Below are 22,112 nucleotides of genomic sequence, written 5' to 3' on the forward strand. Positions count from 1 at the left end.
GAATTATTCTTTTCTTTATAAAAAATGAGAAATGAAAATTAGTGTAATCATTTCCATAATAATCTTATCTATTAGATCTTTTACTGTTATCAGTTACTCTTATCATAGTTAATATTTTGGGTAGCTTAAATGCAATAGTTTCATATTTTATACACTTTTTTGTTCTTTTCCTTCTTCCACATGCATTACACTTGTCAGAAGTAAGAATTCAATTTCTAAAGTACATAAATAATAAAAGCCTAGTTTTATACTATATTTTATTCTTATTAAAGCAGTTTATTTAACTCAAAAAAAAAAAGGAACATAACCTCTAACCTTTATACGAATTATCAAAACCTTAATCCTTCGCTTCAATTTAATAAAGACAATTTTACTGTATAACTGAATATTCAATTCGTTTGAATAAATTAAACGTTGCGTTCCGAATAATTGAGTCGTATATTATTTCTCGAATAATCAAATGTACAATTCTTCTTTTGAAAATAATAATCGAATAATCTTGAAACAGTTACCATAATACAATAGTATCGAAATAACGAACTAGCTAAATGTTTTCCACAAAGCAAATTCCGTTCTAGTAAAACGAATTTTCATGTTACTTTTCCATCGAATAATCCTAAATATCTACGATGATTCTTAAATAGTTCACGAAGTTCAATAAAACGAGTTTTATACGGGCCGAATTTCGATTACTCGAATAGCTATGCATGTACATATATCATTCATAGGTCTCGAGACTGCTATTTTTATTCTGCATATTTTATACTCGTTGGCACGTGGACAAGGGTATTACACATTTCATGCACGACTGGCATGTTCATTTCGTGAGATTAATTCCCTTTGTTGTTAAACTGTCATACGATTGTTTATTTTGCAACTGGCCAGCAATACTTATGACTGTAATTTATAACAGTTAACAATGGCCACTTTGTTATACTTTGAGTCGTACATAATTAGATCGTAAAATTCATTCAAAGCACGAAGTATCTCTCATTTCGTAACGTAAACTCTAGTGATATTTTCAAAAGCGTGGCTAAATTTGAATATGCAAATTTATATTTTTTCTCCGCTTATAAATGAATTTAATCGTATAAGTCATGCCCATTCATGTTGATAATCTCGAGATATTACTTTTACAACAGCGTAAATATTGTAATAATGCAAATGGCTACAAGTTGTACGTTTAATATGTAAAACGGTTTACACTTATTTTTATTATCCAATTTCGACCTCTCGGTCAAGGAATGGATCTTGGTTTACAATCTTTATCTTTTGTCATACATCCATCCACACTCCATACATCACTTTTACTATTAACCTAGTAAAATGGTTTATATTTCATACATGTTTTCTGTGTAACTGTTTAAAATTTATCGATCCATTAGTCTACTATGCTATTAATTTTGTGATTAATTGTAATGCAATTAATAACATGGTTTTTCTTTTAGAGTATTAACTACAAAAATAGGCTAATGGAAAAGATTGTTATAAAACATGAAATATCTGTTAGTATAAAGTAAAATAAAATGCTGATTTAATTATAAATCATTATTTATTCTTTTATTTATCACATTGATACATTAACGTGCGGTAACATTCATGCATAATTAAACTGCTCGAAATTTGGTCTAATTTTTTTAAATCTACGAAAAACTTTATTCATTGCAAATTGTTACAATGTTTGCGAATTAAATTTTTTATACACTTGAGAAATATTTTTCAACTTCCATTTAATCGCAGCTACGACTATTATTCGTAATAATTCACAATAGAAATATGGTTAATGGGTGTAACTAAGAGCAACAATTTTGAATATAGAAGAACGATCGATAAATTTTTCTATAAGCCCTTTTAGGGATATTAAGCATTATCATCTTTTGAGTTCGATTTTCATTCTTTTCGTAGATTTAAATCGAGTAAAATAAAAGGACCAAACAGCGTTTATTATAAGTTACTAAAATTTTTTAAACAATTTAACTTTTGTAAAAAAGTTCGAAAATGTATCTTTAAGCCTTTAGATATTTGTAAGAGTACTTGACTTTGTATGGAAGGAAGATCATTCGGGGATCAAGTACGACATTGTGTAGAGTTTCGATGACGCCTTAGAATTTCTGTGTTAAGTACCGGGATTAGCAACCGTTGTGCCCTTTTATCCGTGTCGGTATATGTTAAACGTTCTAAATTTCGTTTTCACTTTTAGAAATTTTCTAAGAATCTTCAATAGTTACTAGATTGAAAAATATTCTGAATATTGCAATAATACAGAATAAATAAGTTAAAAGACAAGAAATAAAAAAGTAATAATTTCAGAAATGTTTGAAATAAAACATAAATTAATATGTATTTTATATGTAACATTTTTTCTAAATGATTTTATTTTAATTTAATTTTTATTATCCAATGTTCTGGCGAAAAAATTAATATGTTAGATTTATTCTCTGAAATATTTGCAAACACTGTAACTTATTCTTCACCGGAATTTGAATTTTCTGTACAACACCTTTATCCTTCGATAAGACTGGAACATTCTTGTGCTACAAAATTTATCACCTTCACATAAAATCGATATTTAGTATTTGCTGAAAAATTGATGAAATTTTTTCAAACTAACAAAAGTAAATCATACATATATCGGCAAATATGACCATTTTATTTCAATGTTTAACGTATCTTTGTTATACAAGATCTGGTAACATTTCATTAGAAGTTGGTCCTTTCAAATTATTTCACTGCTTCGACATTTATGGGGAGGCCCATAGACCTGTTGTTCTGTAAAATACCGATTACCTATTTACCAAATGGCAAACAATAACATCGCTTCTCAGTCGGTACTCGAGTGCCATAGTTGTAATATTTTTCATTTCCTATCTACTCTGCGCGCGTATAACAATTCAACGTATGAAGGATGAAGTTAGGTATGTAGCTAATGCGAAGAATCTCGTTTTAAATTTACTCGATCCTTGAATGCCCACATTTTACGGAACTTGTGTAAGTCGTATAAATTACACTTTTTTGTCCGAACTTGGATTACCTTTGTATTTGAATTTAAATTTCAAACCTGTAATGTATGTATAGATTAGTTAGCAAAGTGTGTGTGATATTTCGTAATGGAGTATTTGAATTACCATTGCAGTGGAAATTTTGTGGAATTTAGTTCTTAGTAGAATCAAAAGTTTTGAGAGCAGAAGCTTATTAATATTTATACGTTATAGAATTATACACGAGGAATCATTTAAAGATTTTTATTTGCAACACACATCGCTAGAATCAGGAATTTTTAATATACTGTCAATTTGAAGTTGTAACTGTGTGCTGCTTCATTAATCTCAATGAATATATGAAAAAATATTGAAGAATATTTTACAGTTGCTAATCTTCGCGATACTATAGAGCAATATTTTAAATAATAAACATGAAGTTGTATGTAGTGTTGTATTCCGCGGCTCGCGATTCCTTGCGTTGGTTTATTATTTTTAATAGGTACGCGGTAGGAGAGCCTGACGGAAACTGGGGCGAAATAAGGATGCTATTCTGCACGTAGTACTATTCGACTTTATTCGACTGTTCGGTGACGTTCGGTGAGTGAAGACCGCTAGACAGAAATCTGATGTTTCGACGGAAAAGGTTTCTAGATATAGGTTCGGTAAGTACGAGAGTAGGGGTTGGTTTCAGAGGTCAATGTAGGGAGAGGCGGTGAGGTCTAGGTTCAGCGATGAGTAAAAGTAAAGGATGATGTGGAGGTCTAGGTTTCGGGGTGACTAACGTTAGGATGATGCGGATTTGTTGACAGTTAAGGAAAGGAGGCAGGATGACTAAAAACTAATAAAAGATAGGAGAGAGGTATACGACAGTAGGGGGAGTTCCCTTAACGCCGGACGGCACCTAATATCGGACGTTAGTTATATCTGCAATAATTGAAACGCTACCGAGCCGTTATTCTGCGTATCTCCTAGAGGGGACAAAAGGAATGAAAATAAGTTACCTATGCGTTTCAGTCGCGTGTGCACAGGTAAAGAGATTTATTTAAGAAGAACCTTAAACGTCCTGTGCTAGGGGAACTCCCCCTAGGGGAACTCAGATCTCTAAAATCTCAAAATTTATTTAACTTACAAAAAATTAAGGTAAATAATTACCTTACGCAGCCAAGGCCGCGTTTATACCTTTGGAGGCCCCAGGCGCAACATCATTGCGAGACCTCGAAAGATCTATTTCCGTTAATCAAATTCATAAATTTGGCCTCCCCGTTTTCAGCGGCCTCTTGCTTTTATATTACGAATTTAATATTTGAAAATAAGTATTTGATTTTGCATAACTAGACTACTTTTTATATCGTTGCTTGCGAGGAGTAAGATTTTAATGCGTCTCATTGCGTCAATACTTTTCTGCAGCCCGATTTTTTAAAGTCTAAAGTAAGCATATGTTTCGAATCGTTGTTCAGTTGTAAAATGAAATTGCTCCAAATTGTACGTAATATATGTGGTCATAATTGAGCCATTGAGGCATGCACGAAATATTCGTGTTAATGCATATTAAGTGCATGTTAAAGAAATACAAAACGAGTATCCACCTTTTGAAGATTTATGAATGAAATCTTGTGCAAAACTGTAATTAATTCTACTTAACCCTTTCATTTCTGTCGACGACTATAGGAGTTTTGAAAATTTTCTTGCACTGTACAGTTCGTACCTTTTGGTGCACTTCCATCCTAATTTAATGTTTAATTTTATCTTTTAAACACTTCTACCGTAATTGAATAAAACAAATTCAAAAATGATACGGCCAAAACAATTAAAAATATTAAAATGAAGTAGAAAAAAGAGATAGTAGTAACGTTTAATCGAAATATATATGTTTAACACATAGAATCCGTCTTCGTGTCGTTTGATCATAGTGAATGAGATGTGCGTTTATCTGTGACGATCAGGAACTGGCAACAACATGAGTCACAGATGTAAATCATGACGCGTCACGAGGCATTAACAATTCATTTATGCAAATGACGAATGACATACAGTATTATATCTGACGTGGAAATATTTCCGTTTATTAATCGTAAATTATAAGAAATGGTGCAAATAATTACCCTAAGAGAATTCATTGTGAACATTTCAGGATATTAATAGTACCGTTCCTTTCGCCAAGAAGTACGAATTTCTGTTTCTTTGTATTTAAGTGTGTAGTAAAAAGTGATCAAGTTAGACAGTGAACAAATTACTTTTACGACAATACTTGTGCTTAGATTCTACCTAAAGCTGTTTATGACCTTATGCTTCGATTCATATTCGTAGGTACTATATCCAAAGATTTATTATACATAAGCGTAATTTTAGCTAAAATTATTTATAAATTTGTACAAATTTTATGCACGAATATTAAAACTTTCTTGGTATCTTAACAATAATAAACATGACAGATAACAATAAATGTCGAATTATTTTTAAGAACCATTATTTTAGCTCAAACTTTTAATTCAACTCTCTATTTGGACAAGGAACTGTTCGTAAAAGTTAATCGTCACATCGTTCCATAGTAATTTTTCAGAATTGCAATTCTTTTTTAAATCGTAACAAAATTTTCGTTAAATCCAACCGAAGCACAGGTATCGTTAAAAACGAGTCCTCGAAAAATAAACAAACTTGGCTGGTTGAGATGAAAATTTGTATAATAGTTGGGAAAAATTTCGATTAGGGTGACACAGAAATAGGTGGTTGAACTTTGGTACCGTATTCTACTCCGTGATATACTACAGGTCTATAGGTCCGCGAACTCTTCCTTTCCGAGGTATAAACACTTTGTATTTGCGATGGTGTATTCTAAGAATGCTTAAAACTTACTTAAGGTAATTGCTAAAAATGATTTCCATCTGCAACAATACCACGCTTCGCATTGACGTTCCAGAAACTGTCGAAGACGTTCAAAACTTCGAATTTTATTGGTTTTTCAGTGTTTCTAGACTGTCAATAGTATTGTTATCATAAACTGAGCTTTTAAGATGTTCCCATAAATAAAAATCAAAAGGAGTTAAGTCAGGGGAGCGTGTGCATACCATGCCATTGTTCCTCCTCTACTCGTAATTCTACGTGTGGCAGCTCTATTCGTGTAAAATTTCGATATAAACAAAAATTGTTTATCGTATCTCGGAAAGAAAGAGTTTTGAGGCCTACATTTATAAGACCTTTTTCATCTTTAAGAAGAATAGAACATGGTATCAAAGTTTGACTACCTATTTCGAGTTCACTCTGTAGGTATATTGTATTTACATCTGGTATGATAAAGCATCCGTGTAAGTACGATGGTCGTGTTCAATAAGTAAAGAGAGAAACGGCTGTTGTTTCAACATGGTTTATTCAACGAATGTCACAGTTTACCTATATTTCGACATAATCCCTTGTTACAATTTTGCTCTTGCCCCACTCTACTAGCTTGTTTCTGCCAGTGGCAATGAATTATTTGTCTCGTCTAATAAAATTACGAATTACACGTATCTGTTTAATAGTTACAACGTGTGTGATCGATTTTAAAACCTGGGGTACATAACCCTGCGTCATAGTTATGATAATAATATCTCGTCCCTTTCTAACTTTCTTCCTAAGAGTCTCTCTTGAGTTAAACACTTGGATATTTGACGCTCTGCCCGAGTCTCTCACGGGATAAACTGTCGAAGGGTTGAGCCAGTTTTGCACGTTGATTTTCACTTCTTCGCGATTGTCAAACTTGATTGCACGAAAGGGGAGTAGTACGAAAATAAATCTGATGGGGCAGGATCTAGACTGTGCAAATCATTCAACCTAATTTTTTCCATTTTTCTATGTATACCGAAATTGTTGTAACCTACGAACATACCATAAACTACGAATGTAACGGTCTGTATCTGTATGTAACGGTCCGCTTGCCGGTTAGTCACCCGGAGGAAATTCCAAATTTTTGGGACTTGTAAAAACTGATCTATTTTTAACGCGTGATGTGAGCTGGTTCCTCCTTGGTTCTCCTTGTTCGTGGTGATTGAACGACTACTCGACGACTCCACTCTCCGACGTCGCGTCTCGGACATCCGTGAGAGGGATTTTTGTTGGGACACGCCGATTAGTTAATGGTTAACAATTGCATTTGCCAATCAGCGTGTCTAATATCGTCTTTACCGCCCTTCCAGTCCGTGAGAGGGATTTTTGTTGGGACACGCCGATTAGTTAATGGTTAACGATTGCATTTGCCAATCAACGTGTCTAATATCGTCTTTACCGTCCTTCCAGTGCCCCCTTAGCGCGCTGTCACCTTGGAAGGGTGGGAGACGGTCGCGAGGGGTGGGCGGTGGGACACGGTCGCGAGGGGTGGGCGAAAGGTCCCAAAAATCTGGAATTTCCTCCGGGTGACTAATCGGCAAGTAACCGTTCCCGGTCGATCGTGCCATAAACCGTTTCTACAGAAAACCTAACAGACACTAAGCGTGGTCTTAACAGTATATCTAATTTTTGCGACACTTAACCGCGCTGCAACGTGCATTTTTATCGTGACAGCGGCCATGCTAAAACAATGTGTGTTATTCGTAATGTGATTTCGTGTAAACGTTGAGTAAGAACCGTGTATACTATCGAATTCCGACGAAGGAGAAATATGCCAAGACAATAAGCGTGGTCTTAACAGTATATCTAATTTTTGCGGCACTTAACCGCGCTGCATTGTGCATTTTTATCGTGACAGCGGCCATGCTAAAACAATGTGTGTTATTCGTAATGTGATTTCGTGTAAACGTTGAGTAAGAACCGTGTATACTATCGAATTCCGACGAAGGAGAAATATGCCAATTTTTACGGCTGCCTTTTTCCGGGTCCCGTATTTTTACGTTGACATTTATGTTGGTTATATAACCAACCACAAATATATCATACGGGGAAATGATTGTCAACTGTCACGAGTTAAAACGACTCTGTTATTTCGCATTTTATTTGCTATATTATACTGTCACGTTGTTGAGTTTCCTATTGTTTTTATTATTCGAAGTGCTCCAAGTGCCATCCAATTTCTCACTTTGTGCATCAATTATTGTCGTAATACTTTTTATTCTGACATTTTTGTCGTTGAAATATGTAGAATTATATATCGTGTTATGTGTTTTTGTTTCATGGCGTTTGCTGCAATTTTATACGTGCACAAAGTGAAAGAACAAATTTTATTGGCAGAATAGTGAAACGAAAGATACACAGAGCAATTTGCAGCAGAAACCGGGTCATGCAGTACTTTTTCTCTGAGCAGGCATGAAAACTTGACAAGGAATATTTCCTTCCCCCGGTTTAATCAAATCTGCCTGGGTTATATAGCTAGTGGTTGTACGTGTAACGATTCATTTTTTCAAGATTGAATTTCAATTTTTATTTTCCGCAGTATCGTGTAATTCACTTTTTTCTTTTTCTTTGCACGTCTCTATTATTTAACGTATTGAAATGTTCACACGTAAACGTCGGAAAGTGAATATTACACGACAGCACTTCGTATTTTATATCAGAAAATTACTTTGCTGCAGCGAACATTATATCGTGTAATTCACTTTTTTCTTTTTCTTTGCACGTCTCTATTATTTAACGTATTGACATCACTTGACACTTGACAGCACTTCGTATTTTATATCAGAAAATTACTTTGCTGCAGCGAACATTTGAACACGTACGACAGAAATTGTCGATATTCTGTATTTACTAGCTCGTATTTACCATTTGCTTTTATGTTCTTGTACATTGATCACATTGCCCTACTATGAGACGAACGTTTCAGTTGGTGATTGAATTTCATTTTGAGAAGAATGTTGTATTATTATCGTATGCAGACTACTGATATCCATGCAAATGCGTATTTTTATAGGACATTGGCAATAAAGTGAGATCTGGATATTTTCGGTTGAGCAGAAAGTTCGTTGCCAATTTTTGATAGATAGTGTTCGAATACGTTAGAACAAAAAAAAAGAAACTCAATGAAAACATACGAAGTTCGCGTATATTTTCGTTGCAATTGCTAGTTTCTTCTCAGAATTATAGTATTTTGAAGATAGAAAGAAGTAGAGTAAATTTCCGACAATCGCTAAAACGACAAATGTTTACAGAGAAGGTAGCTTATCAGAACAAGTTGATCACAAACGATTTGCAAAATTTAGAGATGAAAATTTCGATCTTAAAAGAAATTTCTTAAAAACTGTTTGACAAAATGGGATTTCCAAATTGCTAGGAAACGGCGAAAAGTTATAGAAAAAGAAACGGTCTTATAGAGTAAAGAAATTATTGGTTCTATTTGGGAAAGCATAGAATTTAAATACTTGTTTACTTAAAAATTGACACGAATTTTCTGCTCAACACGAAAGATTTGTTTTGTTTTTAGAGGGTTTCAATCATGTACTACATATTTATTTTGTATTTTTTTTTTCAACAACGTATGCAAAAGTGTATCGCATATTTATATTGTGAAATTATTTACTGAACTTTGGAACAAATTTACTAAGAAAGTGAAAGATATTGAGAAATGCTTGTAGTTTATTGTAATTTAAATTACAATCATAATGTTTAGGGCATATTTTCAATATACTTATTACATATCTCACACATTTTTTACACATGTTGTTATACTTTTGCGTATGTTCATATATTACACTTTCATATTTCGTATACATTATTTGCACATTTCGATACACTTTAAGTGCATAAACATCCGCGGTTTGCTCATATGTAATATCTGCTAGAATTTTGCGGTTAGAGAATAAACATAAAGCAACGTGTTTGCCATGTAACATTTTATAAAGTGTTCATTTATATGATTACGTCAAGCTAGGTACTTTATTATATTGCAGAAAAAGCGTAAAATTCACTAATTGCATGTAATCATTAAGATTTAGTGGAAGATAAAAACGAAGAAATTTATTATTATTAACCCTTTGCACTCCGAGCATTTTTTGATAAGATTAGATAGCAATTTCAGTGTACTTTTGCAGTGAAACTTTTGAAAATATAAAGATTTGTTAAGGAAGAAAAGATTTTTAATATTTAAGTTGCATTATTTTAGTAATATTGAAAAACTTGAATTTTACATTTCTAAGTTCTCCAGAGTAATGAAGTATGTCGCCATAACAGCGCCTTTGGAGCGCAAAGGGTTAATAAACATGTACATTTACTAGCATACGTATACATTTATCAGAACATTGTAGTAAGAGCAATTTTATAATAATTCATATAATTTATAATTACACATTTTCCATAATTTCACTGTTTTCATTGTTCGATATAAACAAACAAAGGTACAGATTACAATACAGTTTTTGGTTGTACGATACTTGAAACGAATAAATAAGTATGACTTGAAGTTTTCATTGCAACATGTAGAAAATATTTTACAAACTACCCACTTTTAAGCAAAATACTTTTTACCTCGTCAGTTTAAAAAATTATTACAGAAAATTTTTCAGAAAAATTTGTAATTACATTCTGTAGATGCGCCGCTGCATCTACGAAGGCAAAAGATTTGTGAATTTTTTCTTGAAAAATCATAGTTCAGATAGGTTCTCAGAATCACTCTATGTCCAAGGTGTTCTGCTTGCTTCTTCTTTGAAAATTTTCACGAGGCTGAAATTGTGAAATTTAAAAAGATGTTAAATAGTTTTTTCGTTTAATGAAACAGTATCAAAAATTTTACTCTGTTTTAAATTACATACGTTAATTTTTGCAATATGCAGTAAACATGAAATTTACCTGAATTATTTTTTTTTTTTTAAGTTTTTGAGTAATTCACGTGTCAAAACTTTGAAAAGATGATTGTTAAGCACTCGGGTACTAATTCCCGCGTACTTGGAATATTGCACTAGGTGCCGTCTGAAGACTGAATGTATTGCGTTGAGAGTCTGACTGAATCCTTAACCTTTTAGATACGGTACGCCATTATAGTGGCTTCCGCGGATGGCATCAATTGGAACGGTACACCACTATAGTGGCGTTCCTCCGAGACCCTTTATTTTTACGGAACGCCGCTATAGTGGCTTTCGTGGATAGCACCAATTTGGATTGTACGACACTATAGTGACTTTCGTGGCTATCATGATTTTGGACGGTATTATACGTTTTTTGCTTTATTTCGCATCCTGGCAATATCGAAGCTGTCGTTGAAGAGTACACGTGTCAGAGAATCGTCATGAACGGTTTTTGTGCCATCCGCGGCTAGGCGTTCCAGGGGTACCCACTTGCGGACGAGCGCGGCGTACCTAAAAGGTTAATATTCCTAATGTAACTGATGGTCTGTGTACTAACACTCTCTGGTCTTAAGCTAAGTCGGCAAAGCTGGTCCTTGCTGGATGGAAATTTGACAATAAAGGGGGGAAAACCCGGCCAGGTCAACTCTGACTCTCCGACTCGTTCGAAAGGTCAGGTACCGAGAGGCCTCGGTAACTGCATCGGTTTCGAAGACCCTTTGGGGGTGACTTTATGATACCTTGCCTTACTGACTGAACAATAGCCTATTCTTTAACATTTGAGAAATTCTACCTGCCGCATGTTGGCTGCAGACCGGTCTGCTAAATTAAAAATAACGGTTTGCTGAACTAGAAATCACGTATCATAAAATCGTCCCCTTGCTGTCCTAACAATGATTAACTCGGAAAGTTTGTGAGAGAACTAGTAAGTAGAACGTTACCTCGATCACATCTTACTAGAGAAACGAGCGTCCAGTTTCAAGCATCGTGATTCGTTGATGAATGGGCGGGACGTAGTAGATTTATTTCGTGACCAAACCGTTCGCCAGATTTTGTCATTAGGCTTCTATTTCCATGCTTTTGTTAAAAATAACCAACGATGACTAACGATTTAACAACAAAGAGACAATTCTTACATTAATACCTGACGTTAAATGTTTGAAAAAGTGTTTGGAATAGAAATTGTATTTTCGAAATATTCAAAAATAAGTGTCGAAATATATGAAATTGTGTTGGTGATTATGAAAGTGGTCTAATTGTAAGTCAAATATCTAAAAAAATTGAATTTATCATTTATTTTGCGTTGCGTCGATCTTTTCATAGAAAACAGTTATATTGTAAGAGATAATACTTTGTGAAGTATTTGATCACGTAATGAAAAGGTATTTGTTAATACACCTAAAAGGAAAATTCTAAATATCTCGAAACGAAAAATATACGACTTAGGCCACTTCCATAATCATCACAATTGTCGAAGATCTATCACATTTTATCTAAATTTATGTATCTGAAGTTTGCTGATATTTATTTGTGTAAAAATGAAAAAAAAAAAATAAGAAAGGGTAAATGTTACCCTTGTTTATCACTTATTGATAAAATTTGTAAAAACTCGAAAATTCTATCGTTACCTCTTGTTAAACGTTGTACAGTGTTCAAGTAAACTAAAATCATTTAGAAATGCCTCATTACATTTACCTTTAAGAACTTCTTTAATTAGTTTGTCGTTTAGTGCGCGTTTGCTAAATGTGCTCATTCCATTTGTTTCAGCTGATGAAATTGGCCAAGCAGATACTTGGCGAGAAACTTTTCACGAAGCTTATGAAAGCTACATTTTATGGTCACTTTGTCGCTGGCGAAGATGAGGTGCAGATCACTCCTGTCCTGGACAGGTTGCGTCAATTTGGAGTGAAACCCATTCTTGATTATTCTGTCGAGGAGGATATCTCTCAGGAAGAGGCGGAACGACGAGAAATACAGTATGTTTTAGCATTGATCAACTTGCCACAGCCTAATTCGCTATGCTAAGTATTACGTTTGTGCAAAAGTTTCCATCGTATTTTTTTATTTTTTTAAGAATGTGCATTTATTTTTCACGATATATATGATTATTTGACGTAAGAATAGTAATAAGATAATATTGATACTATATTCGGTATAAATACGAAAAATTTAAATAAGGAAGAAGAGTACAGTGGCTTTCAGTGCCATCGATTTACGAGCGATGGAAACTTTTGCGTAGACCTAATACAGTAAATTTTCTACAAGTGTCAGTCAGTTTGGATTCTACAAGTGTCAGTATAGATGATCCTACGCCTATGTTATCCTCGCTCGCTGTCAGTCAAAGCGTGTAACGCTACACCACTCGATTTCTTTTACGAGATTTCACGAAAAATATGATTTCTTTAATTTTACTTTTTTCATCTGAAATTTTTTTTAACATGTTGCTGAGATTTTTCTGATAAAGAAGAGTACAGTGGCTTTCAGTGCCATCGATTTACGAGCGATGGAAACTTTTGCGTAGACCTAATACAGTAAATTCTCTACAAGTGTCAGTCAGTTTGGATTCTACAAGTGTCAGTCAGTTTGGTCCTACGCATAGGCCTGTGTCATTGCTGCGCCTATGTTATCTCGCTCGCTGTCAGTCAAAGCGTGTAACGCTACACCACTCGGTTTCTTTTACGAGATTTCACGAAAAATATGATTTCTTTAATTTTACTTTTTTTCATCTGAAATTTTTTTTAACATGTTGCTGAGATTTTTCTGACCCGATTCTACAGGTGTCAGTCAAACGGCAGGCCAATTCTCCAACTGGCAGTCAAACGGTAGGCCGACTCTATGTAACGATTCTACAAGTGTCAGCCAAATGTAGGGCCGATTCTACAAGTGTCAGTCAAATGCAGGGCCGACTCTACAAGTGTCAGTCAAACGGCAGGCCAATTCTCCACCTGGCAGTCAAACGGTAGGCCGACTCTATGTAATGTAATACAGGGCGTCTGTTTTATCTCAATACAGTGAAATATCTGGCGTGATAGTGAACGTGTTAATAAGTAAATGTTGTTCAAATTATGTCGTGTTTGATGTCATTTTCATCAGAAAAATCTCATCAATATGTTAAGAAAAATTTCGGGATAAAAAAAGGTAAAATTAAAAAAGTTGGTGTTTAAATCGCTTGGTTGCCTCGACTCACGTTTCACCTTATCTTTTATTCGCTGTCCTTGTCTACGTTCGGCAAACTACAAAGGCGGGCGCGAGGCTCGAAAACGTAGTCCCTGACTCTACAAGTGTCAGGTTTAGATTCCTTGCGGACTGACACTTGTGGAGAATTTACTGTATTACTTAATTATGTCAATATATATCAAAGAAGTATATAAACGATAGGTACTTTGAAAAAGAACAGGTGAAAAGTATGTATATAAAGCTTTTATCCAGCTAAAGAACGATGCAAAACGATTGTTAAGGTCACTGTGTCTAATAGATAGTAGAAAGTTTGAGAACACAATTATTTGTCAGTTTAACGTTACTTTCATTTAAATAAAACAGAATTTTAATGTAAAGTATTTACTATATTTTCTAAGATTTTCTAAAGTAAGGTACTTTATTGTATAAACATTTCAAAACAAATAATAACAATCCAGATAATCAGTAAGAAATTATTTATGTCTACTGATGTATACAGTGTGTAATGTACATAAATTTTCAATTTATACGAATTTCTAGTACATTTGTGTGTTTTCATTTCTGATGCATTATAATTCATTTCACATCAATTTTATATTTATTAATATCGTTGAAATCATATCGGTTTATTATGACTAATGTTAGAATACGAGTACTGTACAGGATTACTACGAAGATATTAGTGCCTTCACTCTCCGGTGTCATAATTGTGACGTTTCGATTCATGCAACAAATCAATGTAATATCGCGTATGCACGGCAGTAATAAATTGACATTTTATGGCAGTACTGCTTATAGCTACAGCACTGTTTCACACATCTATAACATACCCTGAAGACTGACTCCATCTTACTCTTTTTCTTTTTCTTTTTTTTTTTGTTCAATACAATTACTATTTTTTTTAACGAACTGTATACTGTTTCACAGGGCCGCATTTATACAAAAGAACAAGTCTACTTCAGTTAATCAAATTCATACCTTTCTTCTTAAATTTATTGAAAATAAAAGTCGATATTTTCGTAAGAAACACATTTTAATAAAATGAAATTAACAAACATTGGTATAGATATGTTTGCATAAAAAAAAAAGTATAAAAGTAAATCAGTTCAAATTTAAATTGAAAACCGATTGAATGGAGGAGTTGGGTTTTAAAATATGGCCCCATAGAGAGTGTGGCCCCAGGTTGAGCCTAATGCGCCTTATGGTAAATACGGTTCTGCTGTTTCAAATACAAGCCAGACAAAATGTGTGATCTGTAATGAGTATATCTTCGATATGTAGTAACAAGATAACTGTTCAGATCGCTATTTCCTGTATTGGTGAAGAAAAAGAAGAAAGTGTTTAAAATAACTCGAAGTACAAGAATTATAATAATTTCTAATATGTATATCATGGTAGAGGACAAATTAACAGACAATCTAATCAATTTCTCTACTGACAAGGTGCTTTTCCATTATTTTAATCCAATTCGAATAAATTGGCTTGCGTCCTATTATTAGCTTCAAGGTGTCGGTTAAGTGATTGGTGTAGTACAACTTGCATAAATGCCATTATAAGACAAATCGACGTAGTAAGATTTTTTTATGAAAACGAATACGAAAATATGTTAATACGAAGTATGAATGTAAATATGTAAATTAATATGAAAATGTGGAGGGATTATAGGGTACAGGATGAATTATTTACGAGATTGGCATTAATAAAGAGCAAGCTGGTTGTTAAATTAATTAATTTTTATCTAATGGCTGTGTGAAAAATCGTCTCACATCATTTACTTCTTTTCGTCTTGTACCGTTACACCATTTTCGACTCCATTTATTTAATATCATTAATATTTCCAATTTTACGTACTGAAATTATTACAATTATTTACATTAATTATTTCGTTAAATATTTCAATTCAAAAGTAAGTTCAGTTACTTTTATAATACTTGCAATTTTAACGATATTATCATTATTATACGAGTGATCTTCTAAATATTTTAATTGATCATTTTAATTATGTACATAATATACCGGGTGGGTCACCTAAGACTGGAAGCTGAAATATATTCAGAACTGTTAATCATATCGAAGAAGGCTTGATATGATTAGGATTTTTAGAGGACATACGAAGGTCAACTTTGTTTCCCTAAATGGAATCGTATATTTTGTAATGCACCAATCGATTCAGCTAATAATTCTCTATAAAAATGTATTAAACCATTTATATCGAGAAACGATCAGTTTAGGAGATATTCGAACTTCAGTTTTGTCAAATTTATAGTAAGAAAGACGAGAAAAGTGGTATTCTTGTGTTTATGTTGTCCTCGTCTCCATTATACTGTTTCAAATCTTTCCTTATCATTTGCACGGTAGGTTTTACAAGATTGAAGTTAAAATATCTTCTAAACTAATGGTTATTCAGTATACCTTTTTGCAGAGAATATCCAGTTGAAATCTTTATTTAAAAAAACAAACTCGACCCTCAAACTTTTGTTCGAAGCTTTTTTCGATAGGATTAACAGTTCTGAAAATATTTCAGCTTTCAGTCTTAGGTGACCCACCTGGTATATAGAAGTGTTAATTAACTTGGATCATCTTAAATATTATAAGTCATTTTCAATCGAGTTAAATATTGATTTACTATATAAAAATATATATGTAAGATGATCAAGATGACTTTAAGATGATCGAAGTTCATTAATTTATATTGCAGAGAAATGTATGTGTAAAAGTTTGAAAATTGTAACACGAGTTATAATTTGCAGGAGTTCCGTGTCAGAAGCTGGAGATGAGAAGAGAGAAGGACCTCTGAAGAAGTACCATGTAGCAAAACCGTTCGCCGATCGACGATACAAAGTATCCTCAGCAAGAACGTACTTCTACCTTAATGAAGCCAATTGCGAACGAAACATGGACATATTTATTCGGTGCCTCGAGTCTGTAGCTGGTGAGTCAATTGAAACTTTACAAAATTCAAGGTATTCTTAGATTCATTGCTTCCCTTTGTATATATAGAAAGTTGTATAATACATTAACATTACAGAGAATGATTTTTTAAGTGAGTTAAACCTCGTTAAGGTATACAGTACTTTTACGCATTTAGGTTTCTGTAGATATTTAATAAAAAAAGAAAAAAGAAACGTAGAAAAATCTTGTCCAAAAGCACTTGATGAATAGAATTTTTTTGATTCCTGATATTTTACATATGTACACATATGACTTCTTTTAGAGTTATAGTGTAATTAATTATTTTAGTCCATGTAAAAGATAATTTTACGCAAACGAAATACTTAATCAACCTCTTTATTAATTAAGACACTCAAAATGCTGAAGATAAGTGGTAAATGGTATAACGTGAATGAATGGAAAACATATCTATGTATGTAGTTCTTCGCACTTTCATTTTTTCTTGGAATAATTAAGATCACTTATATTTTTCAGATGGAATTATGTATTTTTCTACACAAGATGAAAAATATATCCAACGAAAATCCATGGACTAAATAGTTCTGTTTGACTGTTGAAAATATTCTCATACTTTACTTTTAAAGTAACTACTAAAATATTGATTATATTCTGAAAAGCAAAGGCAAAATTAGCTTATACGAAACACTCTTCTGTAAAGGGATTTACTTAAAGATTCATTCTACAATTTCATTATTTTATATAGAATACATGTAATACGATAATGAAATAAGTATGCGCTGTTAGTTGGTAAATTTTCCTAAAGAAGAATTAATATTCTTGTATAGAAAAAGAACACAGTTCTATTTGAAAGAAAATACTGATTCTGATTACCCTGAAAAGAAAAATCACGTAAATGTTTCAGTCCTCTAATTTTCACCTTAACAATACTTGCAACGTTTCTGACAACGAGGCAAATAGTAACATACTTCTTTTCCTTTATCTTCTAAACTCCACTTGTAAACGATTATTCATCAAAAGCGACATTCTTCCGGAACACGTGTACCAGACATTTCAAGATCGATCGCGTAAATTAGCTAACGTTGTTAATTCTCGAGATTAACGTTTATCACGTGCAACGTTTTATGGACAATTTGTGAATGACTGTAACGTAAGATATCCGGTGGAAAATTTCGAATATCGTACACGTTCGATAATCCGAAAGAAAAACGCGATGTGACTAATGAGACTTGTTGCTGTGCTTTGTAAATCATATTCAGTACTGTTGACTGTCGCATTATTCGGAATCGTATTATTCCCGATGAATGGACCAAGTGTACTTGAGATTAGTATTCACGTATGTATGTAGAACGAGAGACGCGAACGTGTTCTCGAACGTTCGAAACCAGCACCAAAATTGGACAGTTGCGCGAGAGGGAAATAGAAACAGCTAAAACTAGACCTCTAATCATTTCGGTATTTACAAAAATCTCTGAAACATATTTATCGGATTTACCGTAGTAATGCAAAGTTTGATAATACTCCATGTATTCTTGACAATCAAATTTCAAGTTAATCGAAAGAAAAATTCTAAGTTTGTTTCTTTTTGCGTTAAACGGTTCGTTGTTGTTTAATGTACATGTAACACGCACGTTGATTAATGGAAATTCTGAAGGTTGATTTGTGATTTGATACAGTGGCGAGTCAAATTTTTAGACTTCTGAAATTTTGCAAGAAGTCAAGACCACGAAAACGTACCGCCTATAAATAACCCTCCACTAGAGAATCTTGGTATTCAGCTATGCGACCAAATAACGTGACATAACGGTGCTTTGGATCGACCTAAAGATTTTTAATTCACTCGAATAACGTGACACCACTTTTGGGCAAAATAATTCTCTGACATTTTTTCCCATGACGCAAATTTGTTTAAAGGGATGCTTTAGAAAATCACCATTTTACGTGTTCAAATGACTAAGGACGTATAGACTGCTCTGTACTATCCAAAATATGAACTAAACAATGCTTAGGTTATTTATAAGACAATACTGTGTGAACTAATTGTTGATTATTGACATTTTTGCAGAGGATCAATTGCAAGTCCTGAACCTAAAAATCCTTGAATTCCAAGTTACAACTGATTCTGAAATTGAGGTCATTGGTAAGAGTAGAACTTCCACCTCCTATTTTCTTCCCTTGTTTTGCCCTTTATTTTATCCATTATTCCACTTCTGCGATGGTCTGATCTTTCTTTTTCAATTTTAACGTGTTTCATATATTTTAACGAAAGTTGTTACATTGACACGTTTTTGTGCAGCTGCTTCAATGGGTGTTGGCTTCACTGCTATCAAATTAACTGCCCTTGGCCGTCCACAGCTTTTGGTAAGTATATACATTTCCCTCATAATTGAAGATAAATTACTATCTTTCATATTATTTTTACCTATTTTGTATTATAGTTAAATATCACAAAAGTTAGTATTCAACTTTTTGTAATTATATTACTTCAACAGATTCTTATATTTCTATATTTTCTATCGATTTTATGCTTGATTTATTAAATTTCAATTTTTCTCTTTTTATTTTGAAAGATTGTTAACAACAATATCGGTAACTATTTTAAAAATAAAAATTACACGTAAAAATTAATCATAATGATCGAGTCAATAATAATAAATTAATAATCATATTGATTTATATTCGTATATTTATAATATAATTATTGTAATGTATAAGTAATTTTTAAGATTAATTTTAAGTATCGCATAACACATAATATCACACACAATTCATATTTAACTCTTTTAAACATTGATTGAAGATTTTATTTGTTACATATCTATGATTGCAGTAAATAATGGCACATTTTGTTATTTTTAGCTTCAATTATCGGAAGTAATTATGCGAGCCCGACAATACATGTCGGATGTAGTTGGTGGTGAAGGTGCCGTCTTAACTCATCACGCCAAGCCTGATGACTTCATGAAAAAATTCGAGCATGCACGTATTGAAGACGTGGCGCAAGTGCAAAAGTTTCTTCAAAAGATTCAATCGGATAAAGAGGGGTAATTTAAGAAAATTATCTTTGAAAATTACCTTGCAAGGAAATCATTCTCTTACCAATAATACTTAATATTTGTAATTTTGTAAGTTTGAAAATTAAAGGATGAAATTTTTTTTCTGTTTTCAGTGTCATTCACTTGTTCCCATGGAGTGGAATTCTAGACGAGAACTACGAGCTCAGCGAAACGTTCCAAGTACCAGATATTAAAACGGGAAAGATGGTGAGGCTTATGTCGCAGCTCACATCCAAAGAGGAAGAAATGTTCAGGAACATGATAAGGCGTCTCAATAATATCGTTACGGTATGAATACATAAAAGTGGAATAACAAAGAAATACGGGGTGTCTGGGCGAGTCGTTTCAATGATTATTATCAACGTATAATAGATATCCATTTAAATGTAGTCATACACACGCAGCGTAATTTCAGTGATCGCATAAAAACCGACGTTTCTTGCATTGCTAAAATACCGATTCAGTTTTCTTCGAAAATAAGTTCATAGTAGCGCTGTAGGAATATAAAGAATATAAAATTAAATTATTTTTCTGTGTCTAATAGTTTGAAAACTATGAAAACCAGTTATCCTGGTTTACAGGACACCCTGTATATTAAAAATTCTCGATTCTTCCACCACGTGTGTATATAGAATGCATAACGAAGAGATTTAGTTCGTTAGCAAAGACAGAATTGCTAACTTTCATTCTAGGTGGCCGATAAATTAGACGTACGTATAATGATAGATGCCGAACAAACGTATTTCCAACCTGCGATTTCGCGGTTAACGTTGGAGATGATGCGCAAGTACAATACACGTAAGGTAAATGCTTTGCTTCCGTAGATGCGATATTATCACTTAGTAAATTTTCAGTGGTCTAAACCCAAATGGTCTACTTCCTAGGCCGTGGTGTTCAACACTTACCAGACATACTTGCAAGAAGCTTATAATGAAGTGAAAACGGATCTAGAACAGGCGGAACGTCAAAACTTCTACTTCGGTGCTAAACTTGTCCGTGGCGCGTACATCGAACAGGTAATTCCTTAATTGAGAAATTCAAAATCCATTATTGTTACTTGGAAATTCACTATAAAGCTCTGAATTGTTAATGTAGGAGAGGGCGAGAGCAGCGGCGATGGGTTATCCTGATCCAACGAATCCTACCTTTGACGCTACAACCGAATCTTATCATAGAACTCTGATGGAGTGCTTAAGGCGGATGAAACAGTACAAAGACAAAGGGGAAGATCCGAAGAAAATAGGAATTATGGTTGCATCCCATAACGAGGACACAGTACGTTTTGCGATTGAAAAGTACGTACTGCTGGATATTTTCTGTGTATTTTATATAATATGTATGTCTGGTTTAAATGTGTACACACGATTTTTTGAAGGTAATTTTAAATAAGTTTTTTATACTTTTGATAGCTTGAGAAATAATTACGTGTATAGACATAAATTGGACATACTACATATTAAGTAATTATTCAGACTGTTATTATAAATGTGTTGTGGTAAAATAGAATGAAGGAAATAGGAATCTCACCAGAGGATAAAGTCATCTGTTTTGGCCAGTTGTTGGGAATGTGTGACTACATAACATTTCCATTAGGTATGGTTCTATTTTTCTTATGTAACAACACAATTTAATTTAGGAAGAATATTTGAATACAATTAACCTGAATTTGATTTACTAATTATTAAATCATAAAAACTTTAGGTCAATCTGGATACTCAGCGTACAAATATATTCCTTATGGTCCAGTCAAAGAAGTATTACCATATCTTTCTCGACGTGCACAAGAGAATCGAGGTATACTTAAGAAGATTAAGAAAGAGAAACGTCTTTTGCTATCCGAAATTATGAGGCGCTTCGTGAGTGGGCAGATATTCTACAAACCGAAGGGAAACTATACTCCCGTCTGAGCAGCTTGTTGTTTCGTTTGCACAGACAGATTTTAAGTATCAAACTTAAGTAGTGATTGTAAATTATTAAAAAAAAGAAAGACTTGTGGTACGCCGAGCAATGCGCGCGCGTGTGTGAATGGAAGTATATGCAGTGTTATTCATTATACAAAATTGCCTTAGTGTGAATATTATCAAGTGCAAACTGCTCAATATCGCACCATGTGGTAGAACTATGTTCATTGCTCGTTATGTCCGTTAATCGTAGGCTCTTTCTCAGTGACCGCGCTATGACTTTTATAAATAGGGAGCACATTTTATGCTTTGTTAATGAATATCGTGTTCAATTTGACATTCGAACACTAT

At 33.4% G+C, this 22,112-nt stretch overlaps 1 protein-coding gene across 1 annotated transcript in view; it reads left to right on the top strand.

Moving 5' to 3' along the window:
- LOC108578954 (proline dehydrogenase 1, mitochondrial) overlaps positions 1-21,767 on the top strand; it is a 73,333-nt gene extending 51,566 nt beyond the window's left edge. The window contains exons 2-11 of the mRNA XM_017942376.1: positions 12,485-12,693; positions 16,645-16,826; positions 19,101-19,165; positions 19,664-19,848; positions 19,974-20,148; positions 20,553-20,663; positions 20,745-20,876; positions 20,956-21,155; positions 21,365-21,453; positions 21,562-21,767. Of these exons, the coding sequence (XP_017797865.1) occupies positions 12,485-12,693; positions 16,645-16,826; positions 19,101-19,165; positions 19,664-19,848; positions 19,974-20,148; positions 20,553-20,663; positions 20,745-20,876; positions 20,956-21,155; positions 21,365-21,453; positions 21,562-21,767 (1,554 nt within the window). The remainder of the gene's footprint in view (positions 1-12,484; positions 12,694-16,644; positions 16,827-19,100; positions 19,166-19,663; positions 19,849-19,973; positions 20,149-20,552; positions 20,664-20,744; positions 20,877-20,955; positions 21,156-21,364; positions 21,454-21,561) is intronic.
- Positions 21,768-22,112: the final 345 nt, after the last annotated feature.

Source organism: Habropoda laboriosa, unplaced genomic scaffold, assembly GCF_001263275.1.
Source record: "Habropoda laboriosa isolate 0110345459 unplaced genomic scaffold, ASM126327v1 scaffold30, whole genome shotgun sequence".
Lineage (NCBI taxonomy): Eukaryota > Metazoa > Arthropoda > Insecta > Hymenoptera > Apidae > Habropoda > Habropoda laboriosa.